This window comes from Xyrauchen texanus, chromosome 1 (genome assembly GCF_025860055.1).
Source record: "Xyrauchen texanus isolate HMW12.3.18 chromosome 1, RBS_HiC_50CHRs, whole genome shotgun sequence".
NCBI classification, from domain to species: domain Eukaryota; kingdom Metazoa; phylum Chordata; class Actinopteri; order Cypriniformes; family Catostomidae; genus Xyrauchen; species Xyrauchen texanus.
The window spans coordinates 46,986,877-47,002,070 of record NC_068276.1 but is presented as its reverse complement, the minus strand read 5'-3'; the positions used below and the strand labels follow the sequence as shown (position 1 = coordinate 47,002,070).

At 38.5% G+C, this 15,194-nt stretch overlaps 1 protein-coding gene across 9 annotated transcripts in view; it reads right to left on the bottom strand.

The window, feature by feature from the left end:
* LOC127644239 (transcription factor 12-like) overlaps positions 1–15,194 on the bottom strand; it is a 145,267-nt gene that overhangs the window by 32,599 nt on the left and 97,474 nt on the right. For 7 of the 9 annotated variants that reach the window (XM_052127322.1, XM_052127352.1, XM_052127336.1 and 4 more), the window contains one exon: positions 186–285. In XM_052127322.1, the coding sequence (XP_051983282.1) occupies positions 186–285 (100 nt within the window). Of the gene's footprint in view, positions 1–185; positions 286–6,538; positions 6,752–15,194 lie in introns of those variants that run through there. The other 2 variants (XM_052127379.1, XM_052127383.1) reach the window with 1 other exon arrangement.

Genomic DNA, 15,194 nt, shown 5'->3' with positions numbered 1-15,194 from the left:
CTGGACTATACATTATGTTATGAAGTTATGAAAATATGTTTCTAGCCTTAGAGACTAAAGAGACTTAAACTTCACTTTCTATTACGCAGTTAAAACAAAGTAAACAATAAGGGAATTAACAAATAAAAAAAGTGCTACAAAAAAAGATTATAAATGAAAGTTTAAATGAAAGAGTAATGACTGACCAAAGAACGTGCTTGTGAACATACTGCTGGGGGGTTTGGGGGAAGGGTAAGATGGAGAGTCTCTGTTGAAGTCATCTGAGCTGGGAGATGGTGCATACACCTGGAAAAAAGAAAGAAAATATCAGCCATAATGACTGAGAACATTTGCTTACGGGTCAAATTGCTGCACTGATACAGCACATAACCTGTGGGGGAATGTATGATGGCATTTTTCTACAAACTAGAATTGAGAGCAACCGTCACATCATTATGCGTATCCTCATCGAGCGACAGTTCACGGTTCACACATTCCACAAAAACCTTTCTGAATAAAGCAACATAAAAAATGCAAATGCAACGCATCTGGCCAATTAAAAAAATCTTTGATATAACAGATGGCTAATTTAGGAGTTCTTTAAAAAAAGAGAGGATTATCTGCAGTGTTGGGTGCGCTTGAGTGCTAAATTGGAATATAATGTCATCGACACGCATGCCCACCATACAAACGCATCACAACAAATTGATTAATATGCAAGTGCAAGTACAGAGGTCATATGTGTTTTCTTGCATGTTTATTTGTGTGTATTTTAGGCTGTGGGTTGGATGGGGTCGGGCCAGCGGAGCACTGGTTGCAGATGCAGAAATACCCATTCAAGTAGAGGAGGATCAAAGACATGAGGCTATAGCCCAGTAATGTGGCTCTCTCTTAGTTCATCTGGACCAGATGGGACAAAACCACCTCCCAGAGAGACAGAGAGAGAGAGAGAGAGAGAGAGAGAGAGAGAGAGAGAGAGAGAGAGAGAGAGAGAGAGTGTGTCACTTTAGTGTCTTCTCCTCACCTGCTATTTATATTCCCCCCTGCGATGAACTAATTACATCGTCACGTTTGTAAGAAGCCATCAAAGGTAAATGGAGCAGGTGTACAGTTAAAGTTAAACATGACCTGTCCCTCAGCAGAACATCACAGCAACTTTTTTTGCTTTAAAACAACACCAAATTGTATAATGTAAATACTCTGTTAGAAAGATCAGTTGTTTTGGACAAGGTAAACAGAAAAGGGTATAAAAAATAAGGGTGTAAATCTGTACATTTTAAAACGGGTGATTCTTGAAATGTATAATAAGAAAAAAAATATCTTAAATAATATTTTGCATAAAGAGAATAAAGCCTACATTTAGGATAATTATCATTATTCTAATTTTTTTTTCTCCTATTGTCATAACTGTAACACGTCCTGACATTTTACATTTAATATTCCCATTGTTTTCAATCACGATTCTTATTTCCGTAACAAGGTCTTTTTCTTTTTACTTTATTACAATAAAAAGATGCTGTTGTACAATAATTAAAAAAAAAAAAAAATCCAAAAAAGCCGTCTTAAGCATATTTTGAAATTAATAATGAATTGCTCCAGGTAAATGCACCAGGTAAAGTTTTTATGAAAAAACATTTGGAAGAATTTTGAATGAAAAGGATCATATTTTGGATCAGATATGAACACGTTATACATGATTATAGCAATTATTATGTTACTATATACTAAAGGTACAATCATAATACTTATAATCCATTATTAAATTCTGTAATAAATGCAATGAATTTTAATTATCATGGTGCATTTTAACACCCCAACTTATCAACTACGTTTGGTCTTCAATATTTCAGATGTATGCAAAAGATCACCTAAATCACGCCTGCAGCATGTCCCTGCACACTCAGCATTATGACAAAGTCTTTCTAGCAAGTCAGTCCACTGTCGGCCATCTTTGGAACTCTCTCTGGATTCTTTTTCTAATCATACCAGTGCAGCCCCTATCTACTTAAATGGAGATAGACCAAAATCTCAAAAACAGTTGGTCAAGATTACGATCAAAGAACATATTTCAAATCAGCAATAAAATCTGACAATACTGGTATCATAAACTGTGATTCTTTACCTCATATTATGCTAAAAAAATTCTAGAGTTGATTGACAGGTGATGTCTGTATCTAAAAGGTCATTGGCTCTTTTAACTGTAAGGCGGGGCACTTAGAGCTTTTTGATTGGGCGTTCCAATTTCTCCCATTCATTTTAACAGAAGTGGCCCGTCTCTGCTAAATAATCTCTGATTACGATCAACATCTAAAGCATTTCAGTCAGCTTAGCCAGCTGTATGAGGGCAGGCACCTTTCTGATGCAGAAGCACGAGCCAATTGGATTGGCAGTGACTGTGTTCATAAGCTGTGATGGGCTCCCGTGGGTGAGCAGGCACACACATGTGACCCTGGTGCTGAAAGTCCCCTGGTGATCTCAGGTTGGGATGGTCTGGGAGAGGACCCTTTGTCTCTACCTCACAGCTTAATGGGCAGCATATGGCAGCGGATAATGCTAATTGTCTGCTTTACCCCGAGCTAACCAGTCGACCTGTTAATAAACCCTCCAAAACACCAGTGTCACCACCAGGATAAAGAATGAAAGAAAGATTGAGAGAAAGCATGGTAAATGCTTCCTTTGACCAGGGCTTTAATTAGGAAGCTGTCAGTTATTCAGGACTCTCCACATGTTTAAAATATTTTTTCGTCCTTCATTGTTCGTTTTCTAAATATTTAATGAAAAAATACATTAAGGGAGGAAATTAGTTAAGAGAGATATATGGGTTGTTGACATGAAATACTTTTGGACAGTTGACACGTCCTAATCCATCTGAAAAGTATTTTAAACAACATTTTGCTTATTATTTTAGAATTATTATGATGCAGAATTTATGACCTCATATTAACTGAAAGACTACAAGGAATACTTCTATGTTTAAAAATGTATTTGTAATTTAAAATGACTTGTGGCAGACATGTTTTCAGGACTAAATAAATAATCTTGTATTTATACATTCAAATAAATTTAACCAAAAATGTTGATGTTAATTAAAAACAAGTCCATGGACACGTTCCATGTGAACTACCCATATATTGCTCCAAACAATGACACATTTCATCTCAACCTTTCATTTAAATAGTTGTAAAAGCATGTTTGTAGACATAAAGCAACACCAATAACATTTTCTTCAGTTTCTGTGTGTGTAAATGGAGACGGAGGCTCACGCTGATGAGTGAAATGAGTTTTTCTCTCCTGCTCGCCTGTCACACCTTCCTTTGATCTAAAACCACATCCGTCACAACAACACATGGAAAAACCACTAAACTGTCAACATACGGATAAGCTAAATGACAACGGTGAGAGAAGTAGGGGAGACAGAGAAAAAGAGAGAAAGAAAAAAGTAGCATAAATGATTATGGAAGGTAAAAAAAGGCCAAACAACAGAGTAACCCACAAGGATGAGATCAGAGCAGAGGGACCGCGAGTGGCAAGGAAATATCCTGCCTCTGCATGTCACTTGTTTGGAGTTAGATTGCAGCCCAAGGGCCAATCTTTTCAACTCCCATCTTACACACTTATCGAGGTGAAAAGGCATGTTACTCCCACACAATGAGTCCCCTATTGAACACACCATCTCTATCCTGAAGGGACATGTTTTGACTTTTAAAGCCAAGTCTGCCTACAAAGCGTAGACATTAAAACGTTGAAACTTAAAAGCATATAGTTCCTTACAGATACAGGTGAAAGCCTTTTGATAGGAGAAAAACAACACAAGCGTCTGCTTTGAAAAACTTCAGACAGGCGTGCTGACTCATTATGCAAAGTTTGTACCAGAACAAAACCATCAAAAAGGCCCACTACGTATGCGTGCATGTCCCTCTCTGTGTACTTGATAATGCACATCAAGCACTGAGTTTCTAACAGCAGGCTACGTTGCCAAGTAAAAATCTTAATTTCAGAAAGGAAAAGCTGATACCTTAGAAAAAATACTACCCTGCTCAAATATGTGAATTACCGAGAAAACGAGAGAGGAAATAAAATATTTCACACGTCATAAACTGACCCAATCAAAGCCGGGACAGCGTTTGCCCTTCAGTGCCCTGCTATAAAACTATTAGTACCAGCTTGACATTCAAACAAATCAATGTGACTTTTATCCTTGTTGATGCACACAGAATCTGACATTTAATTAAAAAAAATATATATATATATCTGTGCCAAGATATAAATAAAACAACACAAGGAAGGGTTTATTGGGTATTTACCCACTGCTTTGGATCATAAAGCTCAACTCTGACCCGAGTTAGCCACATGCTTCTCATTTTTTCTTTCCTCCCAGCCTGTATTACAAGGCTGGAAATACTTAATATAAAAAGATCAAAGTGAGCTTTGTGGTGCAGGAACAAAGAGATCTGTCATAATGGCCTATGAGGAAAGCTAACTCTGGACTCTGTCAGATGACCTCCCAAAAAAAAAAAGGTTTGAAAAAATAAAACTTGTATTATACAGTTTGATTACAGCCACACTTTAAAAAAAACAGCAAGAAAAAGTTGAATATATAAACTTAATAAGTGCTTATAAAGGGAAACGGATGATTCTTAAATTCAGCAAACAGATGGAGAATTCTCCAGAGCCTTGCACAGAGAAAGAGAGAGAGAGAGAGAGAGAGAGAGAGAGAGAGAGAGAGAGAGAGAGAGAGAGAGAGAGAGAGAGAGAGACCAGGGAAATTTACTGGAAACTTCTGTCCTATATGAAAGTATATTATACACACACAAACTATTCAAAGACTAACCAAAGATTTCTATTTCTGTGACTGTACCATTACTACAGCCTAATCTAAACCCTTCCACTTGAAATTATTTCTTTATTTTTGCAATTTTTAACAAAAATGTATTAAACAATTAATAATTAAGTAATTAAATAATAAATTAAAAACATTATTTTGAAATTGAATATTTAATGATGAAATGTTTACAATTTATGAAAAAATGTAAATACATTTTCATAAACAACTTTTTTAATTTATGAGAAATATATATATATATTATTCATAAATAACCCAATTCCCACATCCTTTGACTAATACATTTCTATGACTTTTCCAGTTGTTCATTAATCATTTGTATGTAAAAAGCTTTTTTATAAAGATTGTACTCAAAAAGAGCCATTCCTAGTTTTAAAAATTAAGAGCTTCGGAATAATTTAAAAAATTATATTTATTATTGACATTTCTGTAACTATTCCCTGACTTTTAAAGATCTCATTAATTTAAAGGAGTTTTCCCCGCTGGCAATCCCAATTTAAAAATGTTCATGCGGCTATCTTTATGAGGATTCTCCATAGACATCATGATTTTTATACTGTACCAACTATATATTCTATCTCCTAACCCTACCCCTAAACCTAACCCTCACAAAAAACTTTCTGCATTTTTACATTTTCAAAAAAATATTGTTTAGTATGTTATTTGTGATTTGAATTATGGGAACATTAGAAATGTCCTTATAAACCACATTTATAGCATAACACACTTGTAATTACCAGTTTGTAACCTAAAAATGTTTTCCTCGTAAACCACCCATCCAGACCCACACACCTCTATCTGCACCAGTGCAGGTTCATGTCGACACTTTGCCTTTCTTAGAAACCTGTACCACAAATCCAATCAACAAGCACCTGACAAAGGTTCAGCCCACACACACGAGCACTCACATGAACACCAACGCACAGACGGGCAAACAGGCATTAAGAGAGGCACACAGAAATCAAAGGGTCCATGGTGGAAAGGTTTAGGAGTCCCATCAGGATTCCTGTAGTGAGAAGAATGCCTGGCTGATTAAAAACAGATGGAGGAACAGCGATGCTGCTGCTCTGAGCTCAATCTGCAAACAGGAAAGTCAAACCTCAACAGACAGCCTCTCTTCCTAAACCATTCCCAGACACCCACTTGTTATTATTGTGAGCCTGTCTCAGCACTCAGCAAAGCAGACTCTCAGAACCCACCAGCATCAGTCACAAACTACCAACAACACAGTCAACATGCAGAAAAATGTCTGTGATGGCATATATTTTGCAATCATTATGCAAAAGCAGTGCTGAGTTTTTATCAAGATAGACTGACAGACTGGATGTGTCAGCACTCACTTTCCCTCTAAAAAAACAGCATGACTCATTTGTTTTTTAAATGCCTAGTTGATTTATATAATTGCAACTTGAAAAAAATATTTATACAGCAGCTAAAAAGGCACTTTATCTGGGTAAGAATTTACACTTTTTAAAAAGTACAAATGAAAGTAAATGTTGACCTAGCTCAGACTGAGGTAATGGAAACATATTCAGCAGTCCAACACACACATGGCTGGGACCAATGGATCCTCCACCCAACTCAACAGTTTCAGCACGCTGAACAGACACGGCTCGCCACTCTATTAAACCCGACAGCCCACCATGCGCATGAAAAACATTTTTACTTTCAAACACATACGCACACACACTTCCTCCAGAGAGAAAAAGCACTCACCGTTTTTCCGTTGTAGTAATACATTAGAGAGTTGCTGCCCATTCCAGGCACAGGGTAGGCGCAATACATGATAAAAGTCTCAGCGATACCAAAGAAGACGTGGATCCAGATAGAGTGTAACTCTTTTCACTAACCCGCTCCCTTCACACACATCCACCCACTGCACAAGGGACTAATTCCTTCAGTCCTGGCCCCATACACATGGAACTACTCACAGACAACTTATGCAAAGCAGGACTGTACCAAATCGGCCGGTAGTTAGGGGGTGGCTTACAGGAGGAGGAGGGACCAATGGCCAGAGTTTTGCTCCCTAAAGCCTCGTAAGTGGGGGGAGATGGAGGATAAAGAGAGAGAGGAGGGGTGGAAAACAAATGAGTAAGTGGATTGACACGTACTTCAAAAAAGAGAAAGAACATTAGAATTGTTAATTTTGTCATGCAAAAAGGGACCAGTCAAAACACTGGAAGAGACGCTACTTTGATTAACCTGTTGACTGTTGTCTATTCTTTCTCATACAGAGATAACGTTTATATAAATGGGGTTAAGATACTGTACACACTTACACAAAGAAACAGACTTTGGTCTAAATCCTGAGCTGATTAATCTTTTGGCTTTCTTGTGATTATTACTTTTCTTTTATTGAATGTGACGGATTGAGGGTATGAAGAAGATTTTCTCTGTCTCAATAAGCACACTAAGAAGAAAAATGAGGGTGATGAGCACAATATAAAGCACAAATTTTTAAGGTAAAATAAATATGAATTGTATGCAAATTAAAACAAGTCTGTGAGGGATAGACAAACAGTCTGTTTAATGTGTCATCATTTACTCACCCTGAACCTCATATAACTTTCTTCTGTAGAACACAAAAGAAGAATATGAAAGGAAAAACATACTCTAAGAAAGTATGTGAATGCAGATACTTCTACATACGCAAGCTTGATATTATATGCAGTTGCCTTTCAAAATGTGTAAGACCGCAATTCATAACACAACGCAAGTTCACGTTGCATTCTCAATTTTGCCACAATAGCAGACATTAGTGTGAACTCTATCGCCCTTTTGAGGGCTGAAGTTTTTTACAATCACAGTTATGCAAGAACAAATGTTATGTACTCTGGCCTTGGGAACTGACAGCATCAGTCCCCATTTATGTCATTTTTGGGTGAACTAATCCTTTTAAATGTGATCAAATTTTAAAAAGCAAAGTTTTCCAGAGGTTTTATTCACTGGAAACTTTCTGTAATTCTGTATTTTAAATATTTTCAACGGCAAAATATACAAACTAAATATCCGTGCTCCCTGGACTAAGGTTCGTAATTAGATATGTATGTATGTGTGAGTTTTACGTTCGGTCGGCACAGTTGTTTGCCCTCAACCGAGTCTTACGCCGAGTGTTGTGACCTGTGGTTGTTGTTGGAACAGTCCCCTACACTGGCGTGACAGCAAACACAGAGAGCTGTTGATCACATCCAACAGCTGCAAAGGGGCCGAGCCTGACGTCAAGTACTGAGCAATGACGTGCTACTTCCTCACATTTCCCCTTTCTCTCTTTCTCACTGTACCAGCTACCCTTTCTGGGCCTCCTGCTCACAGACCAGGGGGAAGTATGGTCCACAACCCAAGTGGAAGATGGGTAAAAGTAAAAGGCTGGACACAGTCATTGAGAATGAATGGACAGGGTTGCAAAAATAGACAAGGATGGAGAGGCATAGGTTGACCACATGCTGTGTACACACTGACCTATAGAGCCACCGTTCTCTTTAAAGCTCACTCCACTCCCGGGCCTTTCATATCCATCTCTGCAGGCTTCTCAGCCTAAACACAGACCCCCTTGTCCCACTCAGCATTATTATTGTTATGGAAAGATGAAAGCCTACCCAGAAAACGATACTTTATTATGCTTTTTCCTCTAATTCTGTTATTATTTATTCTCTTTCTTCTTGGAGTGAGACTCTTTCAAATGTGTCCAAGATGGTTGAGCTCGAGAGGCTGGTACCACTTTAAACCTGGAGTCATTTCAAGTCTATCCTTAAAGATAGACGGCCCTGATAGAAGAATGTTCAAAGGCTCCATAAAACAAATCCAGATAAAGAATGCACTGCTGTATGGAAAAAAAAAAAAAACACTTGGAAAAAACATATTATAAAGGCAAATGAACAGGGACAGGACGATCACAAGTCACGGACACATGTCTGGCGGGTTCATAAATGCGTATTTGTTTTGTTCTGGTAAGGTTGATGAGATGACATCCTCACAGCTGCCACACATACTTTCATTATGATCACCACTATGAAAATAACCAATCAGGGGCAAGGTTCTTTGGACGTATACTGTACATATACACTTAGCTACCTAAAAGCGAACTTCATACAATAGCTTGTAGGACTTCATACACCCAGGACTTTCTTTTGAATTATATTTATAAGCAAAAGATTAAGCAAAAATTATTTGAATGAATAGATACAATTAAAGACTTTTTGACTTTTTTTTAAATATGATTTGAAAACATGTTCCCTCAGAGGAAAAAAAATGCCTCTGAAAATCAAATGCAGGGGGCAAATATTGCCCTGTAATGGAAAAGTACATTTCTGACAGGTCCCTAACAAGTCACAATAGATAAAAAGTGATGTCCACAAAGATATTTTGTTGGTCTTTTGGTTTCTATACATTTTCTTGCTATAGGTTGCCTTGAAATGACATTAATCAAGCACATGCACTAACATTCGCTTGTCTAATGATGTGTAACTAAGCAGACAACCATTGAAAGTCACAACAGGTTCAAAATTCACATTTGAGGTTTGACTGTGTAACTTTGTTGTAGAAAAAAATGGGAAAGTCTCTTCAAGTAGTGCTAGCCACAGACATTATTTGACTCATACATCAAAAACCTCTATTCTAAAAACCCATTTGAAAATCAAGATGGAACCCATGGCCAATTAGCCTTCCGGGTTGGCCAACAAATTGACATGACAGAACAGCTCTATTTCTTTCATGTTGTATGGAGCAGCCCCCCCACACACAATAAAACGTCAGTGGTCCAAAATCACACTACATATAAGTGTATATTAAACATTAAATATGTTCTTATCAGCTATGATTGTCACTTCACATTGTATTTTGCTTTTAGTGAGGCCCAAAATTCTTAAATAATGCTTGAAACATCTCCAATAGGACACAGCCTTAAACCGACCCAGTTCTGCAGACGCAAGAGGTCTGCGATCGCCTACACTGACTGATTGTGGATAATGCCTTTTAACTAGAACAGCTACTGTAGACTCTCTGTCCCACTAATCAATCTGGAAACTAGACACTTGCAAATCAACATCCCCACAAACATCCCACGTCTGCAAATTATAAACATTCAGAAATCTTGTTTCTGCCCATTCAACATAATTTTACGTCTTCAGGTTTTTATAAGGCCATTCATCACAACACATTAGGAGGAAAATCTCTCTCCATGAGTCTCATGGGCTTATGAGCATCCAGTTATATGCTTGTAATGATTAATGTTTCCCTGCCTAAGGACAGAGCATAGACAAAACACACAGAAAAGATGAAGCAAACATTATATTAGAACAACAGCAGTGTTTAGTGAGCATCTCCTCCAGACATGATAAATCCACCATGCTACTTTCATCTTAGTCCAGGCAAGAGCTTTGGGTTTTGAAGGCTCCCTGCGTGGCTGGGCCAACGCACACGGTAGGCAACAGGTCATCAATCCAATCACAGAATTTCTGACATCAAGCAAAACAAAAGCGACTCACCCAGTTACCTGGCTTGCACCTACACCTAGAGCCTGCAGTGTCACCCTATGTACACGTGACATCTGCTGTCTGCTGACCTACAACTGCTGCGTCTGGGTCTCACATGCAGGATCAGCTCAAACCAGGTAAAGGAATCCAGTCCAGCTTAGATTAACTGTACTTCACACACAGCAAATCTTAAGAAAATCTGCTCTGATTGTTGACAGAGCACACTCTTAAAGGGCAAATGGCTTACACGCACATTTACACAAAATACAAATGAAATGTATTTACAAAAAAATTAAATGCTGCTAATATGACAAATATTTCTACTGTGTATTCTTTTAACTTTTTTAAATGTTAGAGGAAAGGCACAGATGTTCAAAGCTGTTTGTGGGCTCCATTATTTATGGCTTTAATGTCTGTAGTAAATTTCAACAGCCTAAACACAGATAAAGAGGCTTGTCCCAGCGTTGGGCACATCTCTGTTTAGCATCAGACTCTTTCAAACCAAGAGCATCTGTCTAATCAATTATCTGATGAGCTCATATCCTTTCAGACACACACATACCCAAACATTTGTTTTTCTATCAAGGTGGGGATTTCAGTTGACTTCTATAATTTTTTTAATGAGCAATTTACATTTTCTTTAAAAGTACAGCTATAAGTATAGCAAAGTAAACACAAACCACACACTGACCCAATGCACTGCCCTCTGGTGGCACGATAATGACCTAATGACCTAGAGGACAAACCCCAGACAGACATGTGGTTAAATGAGATAAATAATTAGCCTAAACTTTACGGAAGTTGGAAAAGAAGTGGAATGTCTGAACCTTATGAGCTATTAAAAGCTACAGGCTTTACGGTACCGTCTGTATGTAGGCTGAAGGGAGATAAGTAGAGACTGAATGAAAGAGAGCACAAGAATGTATCCTCAGAAATAGGTATCAAACCAAATGCATCTTTTATTCTATACCTTTAGTTGCAGAATATTCTCTTTAAAATTGAGATGTGAGACCATAAAAAACATGCCACTGAGGAAACACAAAAGAAAAGCAGAGAACAGAGATTTTCACCAGAACAAAGAGCAGTGGCCACATGAAAGACCTACATCAAACCTCAATCTGTACTGTTATACTTTACAGGGCTTTAGTGGAGCCTTTTATCCCAAGGCATGTCCAACAACAGAGGGTCTTCACTGGCAGGTTGTGACCTTGCATTAGAGGCAGTGGGTTCAAAGAGAGTAAGCAAAAAAGGAGGGGGAAGCAACCAGAAACAACTACAGACAAAAACACTGCGGTGTGTGTGGCCTGCGTGGGCTCGCATGGCCTGTAGATGGCTGTCTAGTCAAAAATGCAGGATGTTTCATTAGAATGGAGAAGCTCCAGTCATATTAGTGTGATTTAAGCTAAGCGCACACTACGAAACTTAAGCTCTTTGCACTGTGCACATTTAAAAGAATGTTCAGGTTTCATTAGAAGTTAACCTCAATCAACAGCATGCATGGCATAATGTTGATTTACACAAAAATAATTTCAACTCGTCCCTCCCTTATTAAAAGAAAAATCTAAATAATCACTGCTACAGTAAGGCACTTACAACGGCAGTTATTAGGGCCAGTCCATAAATGCTAAAATACACATTGTTTCAAAAGTATGGCAGCATTAAACATGTTAACATGGTTTTAGTAATGAAATCGCTTTTTCAACCTTATCTGTGTACATTTATTTTCAATATTACAACTTGGTTGTCTTGACAACAAAACCTTATAATCCCGGTACTGGATATAACTTTTCACAGATTAGGTTAGAAAGAGATTTTATTACACTACTATCATTTTAACATGTATAAAGCTTATGCCTTGTAGCTATACTTTTGAAATGATGTGTATTTTAGTGTTTATTGACTGGCTCCATTCACTTCTAGTAAGTGCAGCACTGAACCTAGGGGCGAAATGAAATAAAACACATTTTTGGTAATCAAAATTATACCACAAATGCTGTTTGAGCTTTACTTGTATTGAAACCTGAACATTAATTTAAAGACTTACAGTCTTGTTTTCTGTTGTGTTGGTATGCATTTCTACCACTAATCGCAGAAGAGTTGCATCGATTACAAAATCATTCTCATATGATCCCAAAATGAATTCTCATACAAACTCATAGACAATGCAATGGCAGCATGACAACAAACAATAAAACAATTTTTGCACCGATTTACAATATGAACAATGATTAAAAGAAGGATAACAGCAGGAAAAAAATGGAGGAGACAGTGGCCCAAAATTCTCTTGCGCTCTTTTGCGCTCTCATTATTAGCTGTTGTTTAACGCTGATCTCTAAATTTTTTCAATTTCAAAGTACTTTTCACTTGGCATAATTGTTTTACATTCAATACTGCCAAAGTATCAAACCACACACACAATTAAAAGCAGTGACAGAGAAGACTACATTCATAAATTCATAATGAATAAAAAGAATAAGGTGCTGTAAAGGGATTAATGGAGAGGAGGCGAGAACAATATAAATGAAAATATAAATAATATTTTTTATATAAAACTGAAACAAAAAGGTGTCGGACAGCTGTCCGTAAATATCTCTCTCTCTGTCCCACTGCAGTTTCCAGTCAGCCTTTATCCCTCTCTGAGGCTTGATTAGCCTGATTAGGGGCCGGGTGTGTGGCATCACGACCTGGCCCCGCCCTCCATCCTGTCACATGTGCCTCACTAGGACTTTTCTCTTGATAGTCTGGAGAGTGCAGACACCTCAAGAGTGGTCAGCAAGATTTTAAACCAGAACTAGTGTCTGGAACTAGTTCTTGCCTGTGACAAGATCTTGGGTAGATGAGTCACAGACTTAAAACATAAATGTCTTGTGTGTGCTTGGATTTACTGTAGTAGCATTATAGCTTTGGGCAGCAGTGGTAGTGTCTGGGTCGACATAGCAGATCATAACCTTCTCTCTTACTCTCTCTCAGTGTTCCTTTCCTTGCTAAGTGCAACTTGTGCCCAAGCGAAGATGCCCGAGCGATCTGTCAAGAAAAAATGACAATCTCTTTTGTCATTCACAGCCAGCGTTCTCACATGCAAAAGACCCTGAAGGAAGGCGATCGCTCCCTGCTGCTTCCTCTTCTTGCCTCTCTTCCTCTACCGCTCACTCTCTCTCCTCAGTTCATCTCTTGTGGGCTGAACATCAGCATTCCGGCACAGGCAGTGTCACATCAAACAGTCATGCCCATGACAAGGGTGTTTAAAAAAAGCTTGGTTATTTACACACATAGGCTTGAGCTCCAGGCTCTTAGGAAGTATAAATCTTCTACAAGATGTAGTTACTCTACTGCTCATAGGGCCGTTTTTCCGGATCGGATACTTTCTTTCTCAAGTATGAGAGCGGCTGTCAGACAAGCTGTAGTCCTACAGCACAGGTGCCTACACAGCTGCCTGACAGCATAGCTGCAGCCGCCCAAGATGCACACGCTAAACACATGTCTGCCACGCTCAAAGCAGTGGGTCCGAGCCCAAGCAAGGACTGCGGTTTAACATTCATCTGCTCTCAGTATGTATCGCCATGACTTAAGACCAAACTACATGGCAAAGGAGAGCGTTTGAGAAACACTCCATTCTTGGTGGCTGAAAATGCTGTTCTAGTGTGGATATGATCTTACCTTATTCAGTGGAACACAACAGAATAAAACTAAAGTAAAGGGTGACAGAGTAACCTTTAGTTTCTAACATTCTGTCTAACATCTCAGTTTGTGTTTCACAAAGCAAGGCAAGTTTTTTAACATAGACATACAACAAAGAGAAAGAAAATACATGGAAACTCAATTTTAAATCAAACAAAAATAAGGACATAAAAATAACAATAAAAATAAATAAAAGTTTTATTTAAAATTGATTAAATTAAATGAAAAAAGAAAAGAGAAACTGCAATCAGATAAAAGAAATTCATATAGGTTTGAAACAACTTGAGTGCGAGTACATTTGTTGATGAACTGTTCCTTTAAAGGTTTAGTAAGGTTCACTCCGCTTCCCAAAACAGCAAGTACACAAATCAAACAAGGTTATAAATATTTGCACATTCTCAATATGCTGCCATGACTTATTCAAGGCTTTACATTCTAAAGCACACCCTCTCTGCTCGAATGCGGAGCGGATGTAATTCCATAAATATTTACATTTGTACGTAAACTATGCCGATCCATCAGACATGCTGCATTTATAAGAAGTGATGAGCTGGTAAGAGGCAAATAGTTAGAGTATTTTTAGGTGAGTTGAGGGTTGTATTCCCTGCGGAGGGCCTGATGATGGGAATCATTGTGTTCGTTTTGTTTATCAAGCAGCTCTACGGGCCTCTAGTGGGGCTCGCCTGCTTACATAAGCAAAACCTTTCAGAGGCATCTGCAGCTGCAAGCCCACTGTACAGGTACCCTGCAGACCGTATGCACACACACATACACCCGCAAACACACACACACACAGCTGCCCCAACAACCTTGCATGGCTCTGCAGGTGCACCTGTGCAGCAGTGGCTAGGAGCACTGAGATTTCACTGAGAGAACAGTCTTTAGTCATGCATTGAACTCCCCAATGTCCAATGATCAATGATTGATGCCTGTCAGCAATCCCCCATTGCCCCCTGTGTTATAAAGGTCCACACTGACACTCACACACACACACACAGAACAAGAGCTGAAGCTGTTGCGAGCGTGATCTTGAAGAGAATCAGCGGTGAACGTTCTTTCTTACAATGGTAAAGTGCTGTATTCCCAGCTTGCACTGTCACTGCTCTTCCTTGAGCTGAATTGAGCTGCTTGAGTTATGAGTCACACAAATGCACCTGCGGCCATGTATTAAGTACTGACAAATAAAAGCCCTACGTCCATTTACACAACAAAGAGATGTACCC